This window comes from Cyanistes caeruleus, chromosome 2 (assembly GCF_971803275.1).
Source record: "Cyanistes caeruleus chromosome 2, bCyaCae1.hap1.1, whole genome shotgun sequence".
Classification (NCBI taxonomy): domain Eukaryota; kingdom Metazoa; phylum Chordata; class Aves; order Passeriformes; family Paridae; genus Cyanistes; species Cyanistes caeruleus.
The window spans coordinates 91,165,484-91,181,952 of NC_141702.1; the positions used below are offsets into that span (position 1 = coordinate 91,165,484).

General features: G+C 41.0%; 1 protein-coding gene across 1 annotated transcript; it reads right to left on the minus strand.

Annotated features, from left to right (window-relative positions):
- Positions 1–3,565: 3,565 nt before the first annotated feature.
- On the minus strand, positions 3,566–16,450 carry CALM2 (calmodulin 2). The gene is made up of 6 exons (XM_086869856.1): positions 16,290–16,450; positions 11,959–11,989; positions 7,034–7,177; positions 6,856–6,962; positions 5,879–6,014; positions 3,566–4,471 (listed from the first exon to the last, which is right to left on the minus strand). Exons 1-6 carry the CDS (start codon positions 16,290–16,292, stop codon positions 4,443–4,445), a joined length of 450 nt encoding a protein of 149 aa, XP_086725982.1. The 5' UTR covers positions 16,293–16,450; the 3' UTR covers positions 3,566–4,442.
- Between the last annotated feature and the right edge of the window lie 19 nt (positions 16,451–16,469).

Sequence of the window (16,469 nt, forward strand, 5' to 3'; positions counted from 1 at the left end):
ATAAAGGTATGTATAAATAGAAAAGAGATCTCTCAAATTCTCCATCATTTCTTTCTCTGTCCCAAAGATGATTCAATCTCCTTTCCAAGGTTCCGTTAAGCATAGGTATAAAATGTAGTACACAAGTTTCAGAATTGTCCCTTTTGGTTGAAGATGACATTTTTTTTCTTTATATTCACATTGCATCCTCCAGAATACTAATATACATTGCCATCTCAAATACCTCCTATTCTCATAGGTAAAAAAAGATTACTTTTCAAGACTTAATTTTACAAAAGTTCTGCAGAGTTTGTTTTTAACTGAAAAGTCTGATTTAAAAAACGGAATTAAACTTCCTTAATTGTCCATTACAGCATGAAGATCTCCATAGAAAAGCCATTTTTAAAAGCAGTATTTGAATGAGAAATTTTCAAGTGCCTCTAGCATTTCCCACCCCCACTAGGAATGGCCAGCAAGGAGAGTATGGGAACTCCCCTTAGTTACTCAACAGTTAGCAAACCAGTTTTTCTCTTAACTGGACTGAGTCAAATAAACACAGTATAGTCACAGAAGTGACACACATAAATGCAGGAAAGCAGTAATTTTACTACTCATTGTGCCCAAGTTGTTGGTGAACAATTTCTGAGAGCAGCCCACTCCACCAGAGCAGCAGACGCAGCTGCCTTAGCCCTGAAAGCCCGGTCTTTAGACTTGCTGAAAGCCAAAACACCGAATGCACATTGCCTACAGTGGGGCCATCAGCTGCACTCCTGCATTACCTGCTCATCTACCTTCCAAGCTATAGGATTACCCAAATAATTAGACTGATCTTATTAGCAGGCCCTTAAATCTTCACTAACCTTCTCCTTTAGCCATTAGCTATCATTAATTTATTAAATGTTATCCTAACAGGGTGCAAATTGACCAGCTACTACTATTCCTCATCCAGCCATGTATTTCCCCCATCGAAACTCTATAGCCACAAGTTGATTACTTTTTTCTAAGCTTTTTCAGGACAGCTCAACTACAACCTTGAGGTAGTGTCTTAGTCCTATCTGGTGATTCCTAACACTACTAGGATGAGAGAGACCTACTCTAAAACTTAGGGGCTGTGGCATGCAACTGTTCCTCCTCCTTCCCTGGAAGGATCTCTAGATGAAGGTAGGGTTGGAAAAAACAGTAAGCCCAGGAAGCTAGCAGGGACACTTATGGGAATCATTTAGCTTGGCACAAACCTCTTTGAGATCACTTAGTCCAACTCCCTGCTCAAAGCAACTGGAGACATTTGCCCAGCACATCATCAGCTGGGTTTCAAATCCACATGGAGGATTCCACACCTGTATTTTACCACTTACTGTAAAAGAAGTGTTTCTCCTATTCAAGGAGAGTATTTTCAAATCTATGCCCATCTACCCTTGCTACTAAGATCACTCTGGCTGTCTTCATTCCCTCTCACGAGGGATCAGCAGGACAACACCCTAGGCCTACACAGTAAGGGAAAAGTCTTTAGGTCCACTACCTCCCCCACCACTATGTCCAGTTTGGACTATAACACCACCAGCTGTTTTACTGCAGTGTTGTGCCACAGAAGCTTTTGGTTTAGCTGGAACAGAACTTGAGAACCTCCACCCTGTTTGACACGATGAATTGTCTCTTGTAAAGCTGAACTTGAAACGTCAGTGCTCCTAACACACATCCAGAAAACTGCCTTGAGTGACCCAAGGCCTGTTTCACAATTGCAAAAGTACCTGCAAGCACACCTAAGACAAAAGGTTCATAACCAATGCCATCAGCTTCTACCACACTTGACATACTATCTCAGAAGACGTTCTTCCATTAGCAGAAAGTACTGAAATTTACCACTCCCATCCTGCAGTTAAAGAATTAAGCAAACAGGGCTGCAAGACTTCTATTACTGACCTAGAGATCAGGAGTGTCATTTACATAACAGCAACATGGACACTCACCCTACACAAAACCAGCAGCTTTGATTCCTGAGACTAAACACCCCAAAGGAGGGAGCAGCTGAAGTGACTGTAAATAAAAGTGGCCTTCTCACACATTCATCTTACCAAAGGCAATTCTCTTTGCTAAGGCAATCTTTCATGATCCGTGTGGGTCCCTTTTAACTCAGAATATTGCAATATTCTGATATCCCAGTGGAGAAAGTACTCCCCTTTTCACCTTAGCTCTTTCCACATGCATGCTGATCTGTAGCAGAAGACCAAATGGGCTAAGTGTGATTCCCACTCTACTGAAAATCAAGGCACCAGACTGGCTAAACCATAATTCTTGTTAGATCCCTGTTCGCATTACTTACCTATAAAAATGAGACTTCCAGTAATCCAGCAATTCAGAATCTCAAGTGGTTGCTCTGATGGTTCTGTAAAATTCTCCTCAACCTGTGCCATCGTAAGTGTGTCTTGCCCCAAGCTCTTAGAGCACAGGATGAAGACTGGTAGGAAGTGTCAGTTTGATTACTTATTTTGTAGAAGGCAAACTAACTGCTAGGAAATTTAGACTGCATAAGCTTCCTGAATCAGACTGCCAGCACACAAACAACAGTTCTAAGGAATTCTGATGCTGGCTGTTGAAACACTTTTGACAAATCTCCTCTGGAAAACCAATAGAGCTATTCAACTTAGTCCTCAGAGAGAAGAGCTTTAAGATCAGTGACCATAAACACTTAAGTGTTCCTGAATTTGGATTAAACACCTGTCCTAATTTTAGATGTGCACTGCAATTATAAATACATCAAAGGTGACTGGAACAGTTTTAAAACATGAGGTAACTGCTCAGCTGTACCAGTGAGGGTACGCAGAGGCAGAGGCCAATGCTTTGTTTACAGGCCAGCAGAATCCCCAAACAAGTTAACCATTTAGCATATGTACAGTCAAGGCAGTGGTTGCCAGGACAGTAGAGAGGAAATGGGCATATGAGCAGCCTCTGGCATTCTTTTGAGTTCTTGGATTTGTCTTTGGTAGAAACCACATTTATCTTCTACTTTAAAAATAGTTTAAACCTTAACAAAAAACTAGCACTAGAAGCACAACCATGCTCAATAACAAATGAGGAAGAGAATGTTTTCCTTCTGTACTTTGAGCTGACTGCAACCTGAATTGCAACTCAGACACAGCAGTTTCAGAAAAGCCCAAGTGTGAGACTAAGTTACCCCAATGTAGCAGCTGACAGGGAATAAACTCCAAAATAATTAAAAGAAAGCAAACAGGTTTAGTTGTCTGAACAAGGAATTTTAATTTTAGGTCAACTATTGAACTAGGTCAACATCCAGTTCACAAGGTCTACAGATAGTGGGCATAGCCAGTCACTACGGTAAGTTTATTGAAGCACCAAGCTCCACACAAGACTGTAAAATACATTTTATACTACTAGTAAGAAAGCTTCTTCAAGTCAACAATACTATTAAGGGCCAGAGTTTAAGGACTAAGTTTTCACCTTCCAAGCTATTTTAAGACAGCCAATCCATCGCATAAGCAAACCAAACTGCTACATACTGAAACACAGAGCAGCAACTGCATTGAACAATTCCTGTAAATAATTCAAGGATACATTGAAACAGTATGGGTAAATTGTAATTTTTTTATTGGAAAACAAATATACAACTTGGAATGGATTTGAGGCAAATTGTGCCATAAGCAGATTTTTTTTTGAAAATAGGTGGCTAAACAAAGTTTAAAAAGCATAGTAACAAGAGGAGAAAATGTTTTCTGGCACAGGACCAGCAGTACAAAAAAAACTTGTGTACGAGTACCTGGATAAATCACCCGTTTTGCATTAGTGCAACTTAAGTTTCATATTGTTGACTGTCAATTGTCTACAATGTTAAGACTCCACATTTCAACAACATGTTACAGGTATGGCCACAAACAAGTTACTGTGAAGTAAGCTAGGAGAATAACTTTTACAGTGCATTAGCCATATGATATACCCTATTCACATCATTTTATCCTGCAGTTAATCTGCAAGAGTCCTTATCCTCCCATCAGAAAAAGGGGAAAAAACACCTATAGAAAAAACTCCTATGTACTCAAGAACTAGAACCAGCATGTTGCTTTAAGGGGCAGCTAATGCATGGTAAACCCTAGCTTACTTTATATAACTTGTCACACTAGTCATACCTAAGTTTCCTATAGAAAGCTATTTGTAATAGACAATCCAGATGTTCCCTTAGTTAACCAACTTAATCTGACTTTAGATGTGCAGAAGGGCTTAAATATCCAGAGTAAGCCACATGCAACATTTGTTACTTCGATCAATTTTCCAAAAATCAGAACAATGACAGTAAGATAAAGGAGAAAAACATGGAGGAATGGCCTTCTAATTACTATACATGCATAATCTTTTGACAGTAAGGGAAAAACCTTTTACAGATAAGTTACAAACAGAGAAAAGGCAAATAAACAATTTTGTACAAGAAATTTAACACATTCTGTACAACGTCTTCACTTCGCTGTCATCATTTGTACAAACTCTGTAAAAGGAAAGAGTTGCATGAGTTATTTGAAGGAAAAAAATCTGAATTTCAAGATCTGAGAAGTGGCCTTACTAGTGCTGAACATTGTTTCAAAACTACACTTTCAGTTATATTCAAAAAGCATCTTCAAGACAGTGCCCTTTTCCACTAATCACATCGAAGCTCCTCCTTTTTTTAATGGCAGAAGGACTTACTTCTAAAATCAAACATTACCTATCCCCGCCCACAGACTTACAGATGGGGACGAGATATCCAAGAATGACTAAAAGATCAGTACAAATCACACTGAAGTGTGAATCAACTAAGTAAGTGTACAAGCAAGACACTGTGTTAGTTTGAACTTCTATTTTCCAGAGTGGAACAGTTTAAGTCTTACTATTTTATTTTGCCTGGCTGGCTTTAAGCAACTGATTCAATGCTTAGTCATAAACCATTTTAAGTTAGACCCCCACAAAACAGGATTCTTCATTCATCTTGTTGAAACCTACTTTCAGGTACAATAACGACAGGAAAACCTGAACCTAAAAGGAGTTAACTGGTTGCTCAAGTTTTGAAAGAGCAACTGTAAACAATAGGGACACAGACCCTCTCTAGTGCCAGACTCTGAACAAGCCTACTTGTAAACCAAGTGATGAAGCAGTAGCCTTGTACATAAAAAATTACTTTTCACTCTCAGATGCCTGCGTACCCTTAGGCCACAACCAAGAAGGCTTCAAAGGGAAGGCATACCTACGCCTCAGAAACAGCATGGACACTATCTGAAAATACCCTAGATATTTTCTGTAACATGTTCAAAAATTCAAAATGAAAATAAGCTTAGCATGTGTCTTAGCTGCCAACAACTGTCTAAAGGAACTCCTGCTTGCATGACTTAATTTATGGCTAAATGTCAGGAAGAAATAGAAAGAAAATACTGTTGCAGCTGATTTAGGTGAAATAAATATATTTAAAACATCTTCTGAAGGTCTTGAAATTGCTGCCTATTTCAGAGGCTTTAGCCTTTTGATTAAGTAATTTAAAAAGCATTAACGACAGATGAGTGACATCCTACCGTCAGATACACTAGCAAACAAAACAGCACAGTATGCTAACATCTGACAGCTTACTTACTCTAATGGTCATTAGCCATCATTAGATTTGGAAGTTAATTCTTACGCTGTACAGTTGAATAGTCCTTTTTTGCCTTTGGCACAAAGGCAGCAATAACACTCAACCCACTGAGAGGTACACAATGTACATACTAACTGAACATTAGCTTAAAGGAACACTGTGTGTTCAGATGAACTTGTCTGAAAATTGTCCTATTTAACACTGCCCTATTTAAACTTGGTGTGGCTATCAGCACCCACACAAGAACAAGCATGAGAAATGCTGCACAAAACCAAGCAATTTACAACTCCTTACCTTCGTAGTTTACTTGACCATCACCATCAATGTCTGCTTCCCTAATCATTTCATCAACTTCTTCATCTGTTAGCTTCTCCCCCAGATTTGTCATCACATGACGGAGTTCTGCAGCACTAATATAACCATTACCATCCTGGGAGGAGAAAAAGCAACACTGGAATAGACTAAGGCCTAATGACTTAACTTAGGAACATTGCAGAGCAAACTGAACGTTAAGTTAACATAGCATCTGCACAAGGTAAACAAGAACTATTAGCATATGTTCAGCATTCTCCAATGTCTTTGGACATTGTAATGTTATCTTATAGTCTTTGACTGTCCTATTCTGACACATTTTAAACAATAAACAATGCAATTGCCACGTTCTGCAACTTCTTAGGTGACAGATGCCTATTACATCATGTGACTGTGGTTCAAGTGGTGACTTCTTAGAACAGAAGCTACTTATCTCATTTGCCTGTTTCATGGGAGTCCAGCATAAAGCTGCAAGACCTTCAGAGATGACCTTTACATATTCCAGTACTTACTGGGACACTGAATATTGAAGTACTAGTGCATACCAACTCAACTGATGTTTTCCTTCCTGCCCCCCACAGCATCTCACATCATGTTTTCAGCTCCAAGGTCTACCTTAAGTAAGCTGAGTAACTCTAGACTCTTATAGCCATTTACTTAGCAAGACTACATATAAGACTTAAAACATTAACATTTTAAATACGTAAAACAATTTCCTGCCAGTCATCTGCAAGTATTTCAGCAGCACAGCAAGCAATACCTTAAATTGTGTCACTCATTACTATCCTGGCAAGTCATCTGACCTTCTCATACAACCACAGTAGATTGAGCTTTAGAGTGATAACCTAGAAGTTTCTCTATTGACAGGGCTGCAGATACCCCCTCAGATCTGTGAGAAAGCACACTACAATCAGATCACGTTTTCTTAACAGAAATATTCCAGGTCAACATTACAGTACCTTGTCAAAGACACGGAACGCTTCTCTAATTTCTTCTTCACTATCTGTATCTTTCATTTTTCTTGCCATCATTGTCAGAAACTCTGGAAAGTCAATTGTGCCATTGCCTGAAAGATAATTACTTTGTTAGAAAACATGATTAGGCACTTGATTAAATTACTATTAATAAAGTTCTTACCGTCAGCATCTACTTCATTGATCATATCCTGTAGCTCTGCTTCTGTGGGGTTTTGACCAAGTGATCTCATTACTGTCCCCAACTCCTTTGTAGTTATAGTACCATCACCATCCTTGTCAAATAGTGAAAAAGCTTCTTTGAATTCTGTGCAAAATCAAAAAATAATTAATCCCCTAAGATTTGAAATGTTAAAAATTGTAAGAAAAATCCCAGCTACTGCTTGTTGCAAGTTACAAAATTCGCTACCAATCTTGCAAGAAAATTTTGGTATACTGCTCATCCTGCTATAATTGCACTGCCAGTATGGCAGCATCAACATCTGAAAGCACACCCACCAGTCTACTGATCAACCACATGTTGACCTAAATTAAGATGGAAGGTCATTCACTTCTGAAGTATTCAGATGTTTGCTACTCTGTCTTGAAAAAGGATTCCTAATATGGAGCTGAAATAGCTATGTGCAACTACAATGATCCACATCCTTGGTATAAACTGCATCTTAAAATAAAATACGTAATTGCTATGAGAAAATTTAAAATGGTACTTTAAAAATACATATGCAACAGCTTAATAGCACTTTTATTACTAAGAGAGGAGATGAGCGAACCAAAAAAGGTATAATCAGACCAAGCTATACTCAAGTTTCTCAATATAAGCAACTCCTGCTGGACACAGGTATCTGAACATTGTATGCTACCACAATTGTTGAAGGAGGAAAGTCACTGGAGTCTTAAAAAGCTGCTTAGAAAACTACTTCAGCCCTACAGTATCCTAAAACATCCTTCACAGAAATGTTTCTGACTAGCTCTAGGACTGCTTTGCTGTGCTTCAACACTCCCTTCTTAACCACCTACAATGGCTGTATTGTAGCCAGGAACATTAATACAAGCATAACAAGTTTAATTGTCCAGTCCAAAAATGGAGTTGGTTTTAATCCATGCCATCTGTCTTTGGCCACAGACCTTAAACTAGCTCAATGGACTGTGGTAGCCCATACACAGATGGCAGTTAAGCATGCACATCTTATCTATTCCCTTGTAGACTTCAGCTGTTTGAAAACTGTTTGAGGTGATGGCTCTGGACAACCTGTCAGCCCAAGGGTACTCCTGCATCAGAGATACTTCCAACTATTGTTTTTTTTCAATACATGCAGCCAGCTTTCCAGATGGTGGGTCTCCCAGACCAGAATTAGTCACAGTAAAAGCTGTGTTTTCACATGACCTGAATAAAGCCTTACTTCATACTCTGAAACCCTTGAGGTGAGTACAAGCTGGCAAGTGTTAAAAATTCAGCTACAAAAATAGTATTTTTATAGTTCATGAATACAGCTATAACATCAGATCCCATCCAGGAAAAAAACTCACTACTCTTCTACATTTAACAGTCTGAAGTGTTCAAAGAACAATCACCACAGTTTAGCCCATGAGAATCAGAGCAAGGCTACCACAGGACTAGTAGAAACAGTCTCAAGTGAGTATGTTTAAATCACAAAGCAGAAACAGATAAAACCTGTACCTACAATTCCTCCCAAATGGTCTTTGGGATTCAGTTTCAGTTATCTTGGAGGCAACAAACAGGTTTCTTAGGACTAACTTCTAACACCATGGAAGAAAATGGTTTTTTTTCTTCCTAGTAAAGAAGTTCACAGTTTACCATGAAGAACCTCAAAAGTGGAAAGTGGCATCTTCATGGAGAGTCAAGTGCTGAAGTGTTATTCGAAACATTTAGCTGTTTACCACTCCATTGTTTATGTGAAAGTCAGCCATCACTAACCCAAACATGAAGCAGGCTTCAAAGTACTGCAGTGACACTGCCTAAAAAGGGTAACACTTAATTATTAAGCAAAATTCATGAATTTGCTTTCTATAAGATAGACATTTTAGTGGTGTATTCTCAACACTTGGAAGGAACCATTCAAAAGACAACTACCCTTCTTTTAGTCCAAGTTGCAACAGACTAAGAAGCAACCAGCTATACATAAAGAAAATAAAGCAAGTCAAAGATTAGCAGCACATTCCTGTTTGAAATGCTGAATCAAGTTGAGAATACCATTAAAATACCTCTCTAACCACTTCTACGGACCACCACCAATAATTAGAACAAAAGAGTAACAACCTATGCAGGTGCAGTTTAGACTAGAACAAGAACAACCTAGCATACCACTGCAAATGAAAACCCTCTTCTAAGGCTACAAAGTGAAATTTCAGCCTTCCCATTCTTCTGAAAAGCATCCTGGTATCATGAGAAAAAGACTACTTCCAGGCCCCATGAAAGACAGGCTAATACAACAATATGAACTCTAACAACCTAGCTCAAAATGTTCTTTTAACCATAGCTTGAGGCATCTGTACACCACATCACCTTTTCAAATGAAGTTGCAGCTTTCAGTGCCCTAGTAATATGTTCAGTGAACCAGTACTACCATATCCACTCCTACACCATTTAGCCAGTTATGTCTGGAATTTTTATAGGAGAATGTTAATTGTTCTCTTCACAGCTACCAGGACCACAACATGTAAACATGTCTATTCTACTATGACAAATTTTAAATTACTGCTGCAGTCAAATCCCCAACGGAGAACCACAGGACACTAAAGGAAGAAGATTATGAACACCATACATAGGCCTGCTTATACACAAAGCCCATTTAGAACTCTGAAGTCCAGGCGAAGGATAGCTCACTAGACCAGTTGGCTTCAGGACAAAAGCATTTTCAGGCTGCTCTCCCCTTCAACCACCCAGGTGGTCCTGACCCCATTACCTTTGTATTACATTACTTAACGAAACAGAAAGCCCCTTTGATTCAGCAACTTCAATTCTTACTGAATGAAACTGCAGCCAGCATTCACGTTCTGTAGCTACTTGGCTTTTAGTATCAGTCTTTCATATGAACAAAATCTCAGAATGTTTTCACCCCTAGCTACACTGACAAGAAGCTTCAGTCCTATATGATCAATGCATTCCACAGGAAATTACATCCTGAACCTTTAACAATTGTATTGTGAAGCTTCATAGCAGAGGGGGAAGAATTTAAGCCCTGGGGAAGTGGCTCCTTTAAGTACTGGTCTTGAGGAAAGGTAATGTTGTCGCTACCGGGCAGGACCATTTCCTGTGTACTGTCTTCAAACCAAAAGCTACTGATGTCCAGGGAAGCTCAGTTAGAATGCAAATTAGGTGCTCAAGTTTTTCAAGCTAGTCTCTGTAAAACATACAAGTTTTACCTCTAAGAGTCTTCCCATGCAAGACCACTGGCCTTCAACAGCAAAACTAAGCAGATGCAACCTTTCCTAAGCAGTACTGAGAATGATTCCTCCACACACCACCACGGGGCTTATGTCTTCACATCTGAGGTTCATGGTTTACTTGCAAATACATTTGCTTAACAAAACATCAAAGCTGCCCTGAAAGTGGTAGGGCATTTTACACTGGCTAAGATATACTTTTATTTCTTCCATGCAGTTGAAAGCCTCTATTCCAGTACAACTGCCTCATCAATAATTACTTCTGCCTCTGAAGACTACATGGCTCATTACTGAATAGCTAAAATTTGCATTTATCTCAAGGTAGTGTTAATAAGCTTCCTGTTTATATTCCATAATCAGCTACATCAACTAATAAAGCTTCTACAATTAACAACTGGAACAACAAACCATTATTGGAAAGACAGCAGTGACAAAAAAGCCTGCTCTAACTAAACTGATCACAAAATCCTTAAGCTACATAGGCCAGTTTCTACAAAAAAAAAAAAAAAAAAAAAAAAATATTCCGAACTTGAACTAAATTTGGTTTGTGCTTACCCGTAAGACAGTAAGTACCATGGCAACAAGTAAATAGACGAAGGACTTTCCACAAAACCATAATTAGTCTCCCTGGAGTAAAAGCAAGCTTCTAAAGTCTAAAAGCTACAGAAGAATGTTCTTACACTTCAGATTTGGCAATTATGCCAAAAATACACCAGCTCATAAATGACACTTCTGGTTAATACGGTATCTTCAAGAGCTACACCACAGTTAAATAGCAGTATCTCAGAGGCTGTTCTTTGTATGCTTGGCACGGTACTATTAGATTAACAGAACCCAAACATCCTCTAAAATAATTTCATACAACCGTTACGCACATTAAGACCTGTTATTAAAACTATACACTTGTCAGATCAAAACCTTCAAGTTCTTGAATGTCTATGGCAAAGCTTAATTCTGTGTTAGCAGTTCTAAGTTCCATCTATTATTCAAGTTAAGATTAGTCTACTGAGAGCAATGAGACAGGTAAGTTTGTGCAGCCTGCATGAGTAACACACATGATAGCCAGAAGTTATTGCCATCAGTAGATGGCTGTCAGTGCACATAACCCATTGCTAGGGGTACAATACCAAGAATATAACAGATGCATATTTATTTAAGCATTTCAGAGGAAGTGCCAGACCATCACAACAGCACACACACAACACTTGTGTCCAAGTACACAACACAGTTCCAAATACAGAACATCAAGAGCTGTCACTATGAAGCCAATCTCTGCTGTCATCAACAAGAACCACTCAAGCATCTCTGCTGGCAGGAGACAGCAAAGTAAATTATTTTTGCATCCTGTTAAAAAAGCACTGCAGATTCCAAGCCTTCACCAGATTTGTTGTCATCCCCTGTGTCCCACACCCCCCCTTTCAGTATGCACTTGGGAAAATTCTGTAGTCATGAGAGAAGAATAATCATCAGTCTTGCCAGAAAAGCTGTGAGGATTGCTTAACTGTATTAACATTATATCCATAGTGCTTTTATAGAAGATTTAAAAACTAGGTGACAAATTAAACATTCCACCATACTACAGTATCTAAGAAAGCTAAATATCTTGTGTAACACAGACTGTCACTGGATTAAGAGATGTGCCAGGTCAAGTAGGAGTAGCAACACAACACATAAAAACCTCACCTGCAATCTGCTCTTCTGTCAGTTGATCAGCCTGCAATAAAAGAGAATATAATTATAATTGTAGCAAAAGTTCAAGGCAAAGTAAGACAGACTTGTAGAGGCCTCAGAGTATGGTAGCTGTTCTTCATCCAGGACTGATCTGCAGCATTCTGAAACAGTTCTAATAAAGCACAAAAGTCATCAGGATTGCATGCCAAGTAAGAACAGGCATCCTATCATCCTTTCCAGACGCTGCAATATCCCAACAGCCAAGTAATACATTACCACTTGTATCAATCAATAACCCAAGCACCACTAGCAAGCTCAAGGCACACAAGTTCCTTTAAAACCAGACTGGTTTTATAAACTCATTTACACAGCACACTACTAGCTTCAGCTTCAACACTAAGCACTTTAGGTCTCAGTAATGCAGCAGTAACCTCCAAATACCAAATTTACGGCAGACTAGCTAAAATCAAAAATATACTCTTAACTAGAATTAAACCAACCCCTGATTAACATGAAGCTTCATGTCCAAGACCTAGCTGCAAAAGACAAGATACCAGCTTCAGTCCAAACTGGTCATGTCAGCAGCATACAGCTGTCTACACTTTTTTCAGACCATTGTCTACACTGACTCAGTCATCCTAAAGTAACAAGGACACTAGAGAAAGGTTCTGTGGTCTAAGACAATTTCTGTATCAGTTGAGTAAGCTACAGTTTATACCTCATTTTCCTCTCCCACTAGTTTTTAATTAACTAAGATTTGATAGCAATGAAAACCATCAGTCTTTCAGGCCAAACCCAAAATGATCTTTGCTCTTGAAGGAGCACCAAGATGCTTGAGGACTGTAGAATTACTATCCTCTAGGTTCTCAAATGAGCTGATTCTTCAAGCAAATTCTGGATAGCTTGAGTTGAGTTGCAGTAACAAGGTAACACACTTCCTTCTGGGAAGCCTCTCAAACCCTTTACTGAAGGAAAAAAAACACCAAAACACAGAAAACAAGATATATCCGCTGCTGAAATTCACCAATGCTTTTTCAGCTTTGTTCCTGTTGTGACCATTTAAGCAGCAACCTTTTTATAATGGCTGCAATACTGACTGAAAAGTTTTCTGTCATTAACTATGCCCACCAAAGTCTCTATATGCATTAGCATCTCTCAGGGAAAGACTTGGAAAAATTTGTTTACAATACCTATCAATTTTTACATTGCCAAATTCAATCTGAATTATATTTTTATACTGCATGTGAACTTTTAAGTTACCAGCATCTGGTTACGCTTCCTGTAACATGAGTGAAGGTGGCTGCTCGAGCCACCATACAAAAGCTGAACTGCTTACAAAACCCTCTATGCACACGATACAGCAACAGCCCAAGATAAAAGCCACAGAATGGCTGGGGCTCACTTACTTCAAGAATCAAGACCATACTACTGAGGAACCTCTAAGACAGCAGGCAATGCATATTAGCAGCTACAGATTCACTTATGCTGTAGGAAGAATTCCCATGCAGGTTCCACTTTTTGTTAAAGAAGACTAGCATGGCAGCAGCACTGCTGAGAACATAAGCAATTCAAAACTAAGCTTTGGGATAAAAGTGCTCTGCTGGTCACTTAGCAGAAGCCTAACAGATTTTTCACTTGTCTGGAGAATATCATTAACACACTCATACCTTTTATGAGTACCATACCTTTGCATGTTACTTACATTTTTATTGTTTGAGTGAAGAGAACGATGTGCTACATTTCCATAAGATACTTATATCCACAGAAAACTGATTTAAGCAGTTAAGAATCTATTTTATTTAGGTCAGTACTTATGGGTTACCATAAGTTTATATGTATAAATGTGTTAGAAGTTGAATCACATACTGGTTTTATGCAAGCAATTTTATATGGAGACATGACATAGCAGTATGTAAGTTGTTAAGCACTCCCAAATTCTTCCTTTCTTTATAAAGAGAAACTCTTCCAGCAACTTAACACGTCTTAACCATGAATTTGGGATGAGGTCTGACAATACCTGTAAGAGGTACAGTGTCTGAGAAGGGCACAAAGCTTATTAGAAGGCACAGGTATGGAGCTGTTGAAAGATAAGCAGGGAGGAGGGGCAAGGCTGAACAAACACCATCTGTACTCTGCAGTGCTGGGCTCTGCAGGCACTGCTGCGCAACAGCAGTAAAAGGCGGAGCCAGCGAGCCTGCCAGCTCCCTGCCTCCCGTGCCACCCAAGTGGGGGGCTATCAGCCTGGAACCATGCCTGCCACTTAAGAGGCCACTGTGGCCTTCCTAGAGGGGCCTCCCGGTGTTCTTCATAATAGTGCACGATACACGTGACAGAGCGCAGACCTTCACCAACTTCCAGAGCGGGCAGTTAAATGCTGACTTTGAGGAAGACTGAAGGTTTGATATGCCCCTTACTGTGGCCGAGACCCACCCGACGCCTTCATTTGATGCCACCAAAGCTTTGACGTCGTTTTCTGTGATTCATATTGCAGCACTTTCATTTTCACTGCAACAGCTCCCATCCCCCACCCCCAGACTGTGCGGAGGGCCTGACAAAGAATACAAACCTCCTAGGAAAGCAAGGGGGCTGCTGTGAGCGCGGCCCTTTCTGTGGCAAACGCAGCCTTTAGAGGTAGCGCTCCATTACAGCCGCATCTACTACGCGGTAACCAGGCTGAGAGCTTCTCTGCAGCGCTGGCCAACGCTGCCCAATGGAGAGCTACCAGCAAACGGCAGCACAGGTGACACCATTTTCCTCTAAAATTTGGCTCCCCGGTGTACTTCGCAGGCATCAGATCTGAAGGGACACTTTTGTTCCGGCAGAATTAATCGAAAATCAACCACCAGATTAGACCACACAGACTAAAATTAGGTTTGCGGTAGGTTAGCTTGCTTTGGAAGCAAATAATTCTGCTTTATCTATCATGGGCAACATTGCACAGTCACAGGTTGAGCCAGGCTGGTCTGTCAGGATGAACTATAACCACATTCAAAGTGTCACTGTGTCTCCTGGACACACCCATTTTTACACAGACCTTACTTGAAGATACTCCGTTTTTGGTTCTGTACAGATTATGCCTAAATGCAGTAAAAGTCTTTTGCTGCTACATTCACTGTCTTTTTTTTTCCCCTGCTTTATGGATGGTTTCCTGTATAAGTTCACAATTCATACTAAAATTCAGGCTTCTCTTCACCAATGCTCTTTGCCCAGAGATAGCATTTCAGAAATCGCCAAATTTTAAGTAGCCATCGTTCACATTAGACAGAATGAGCTGACAGTTATTTGATTCCTCATAAGCCCATAATGAATGAAAAGACAATTTCAGTCTACTGCATCGTCTCTTAATGCAGATAGCACTACGTGGTCACTACTGCTGCTTCTGCACCAGATTTGCTCCTTTTAGTACGTTTCTCAGTATCCACTTATTTTTATTTTTAAAAAACCAACAAACGCTCAATCCACATCCTTTAGACTGAATTTGAAACCATTCTCCGATTTCACAAAATGCGTTTTATTTCGACTGTGGATTACAATTCTAAACATACCTCTAACAGTATTAAAAAGGCAGAACTGTCCTCTGCAATGACTAAAAGTGGAAGCAAAAACTGTTAAAAAGGAAAATAAAGAACACAAAGAATCCCTTGTCCAACAGAGCCACTAACAGCATGGCGGTACCACGGAATCGACAGGGGCTCTAACGGGAGCTGACAACAGGTCTAGCGAGGAGGGCGATGGTGCAGTGAGGCACAGCCTGCCCCTCATCATCATGCTGCTCAGAAGCTGCAGGGCTCCGCAATGCATTATTACGACCAAGCACACCTCGCTAGCGAGCCAGACAGATTAGGCTGTCTCACTGAGCCCCATTCAGCCGCACACGTCGAGAGAAGGAAGTTAAGATAGCAGAGCTAGTGCCATCGTGGCAAGCTCCTTTCCCCCCTCCTCCCAAGATCGCGAGTCCCCTCCCAGGAGGGACCGCTATCCGTCGCTCCCCCCGGGCAACGCCCGGCGCCGCCTCACGACGCTCCCGCCGACCCAAGGGCCGTTTGGATTTGAATCCGCACCGACGCCCCAGGGCGGGAAAGCGACCCGGGCGCGACCCGCCGCCACCACCACTTCCTCCCATGCAAATGGTGCCTCCGAGCGGGACCCCCGGCCCCAGCCTAAGCCCGTCGACCGCGGCGAGGGACAGCTTCATCTGTCCCCACACCCTTCTGGAGGCGACATCGCCCCAGTAGCAAAACACCCCCAACCCCCCCGCACCGAATTCAGCCACCCCCATCCCTCCCACCGCACCGCAGCAGCACCCGCCGAACCCTGCAGCTGCTCCATGCCCAGGGACTCACCATAGTGGCCCGGCCTGGCTGCGGGGTGCGGTGGGAGCGTAGGGCTGCACGGGGCGCAGGCTGCGCAACCTGCCCACTGCACGGTTCGCCTCACACTGAGTCCTACCCGCCCGCCGCCGGCGCCTCATAAACCGCCTCACCGACCAGATCGCTCCGCGCCGCTCCCTCCCCCTCCCCTTC

What these genes read in the sequence shown, in the direction of transcription:
- CALM2 (XM_086869856.1), bottom strand. An exon ending in GACAGAAGAGCAGATTGCAG is followed by an intron (nt 7,178 to 11,958) that starts GTGAGGTTTTTA and finishes GATTTTGCACAG; the next exon opens with AATTCAAAGAAGCTTTTTCA. An exon ending in CGTTCCGTGTCTTTGACAAG is followed by an intron (nt 6,015 to 6,855) that starts GTACTGTAATGT and finishes TTCTCCTCCCAG; the next exon opens with GATGGTAATGGTTATATTAG.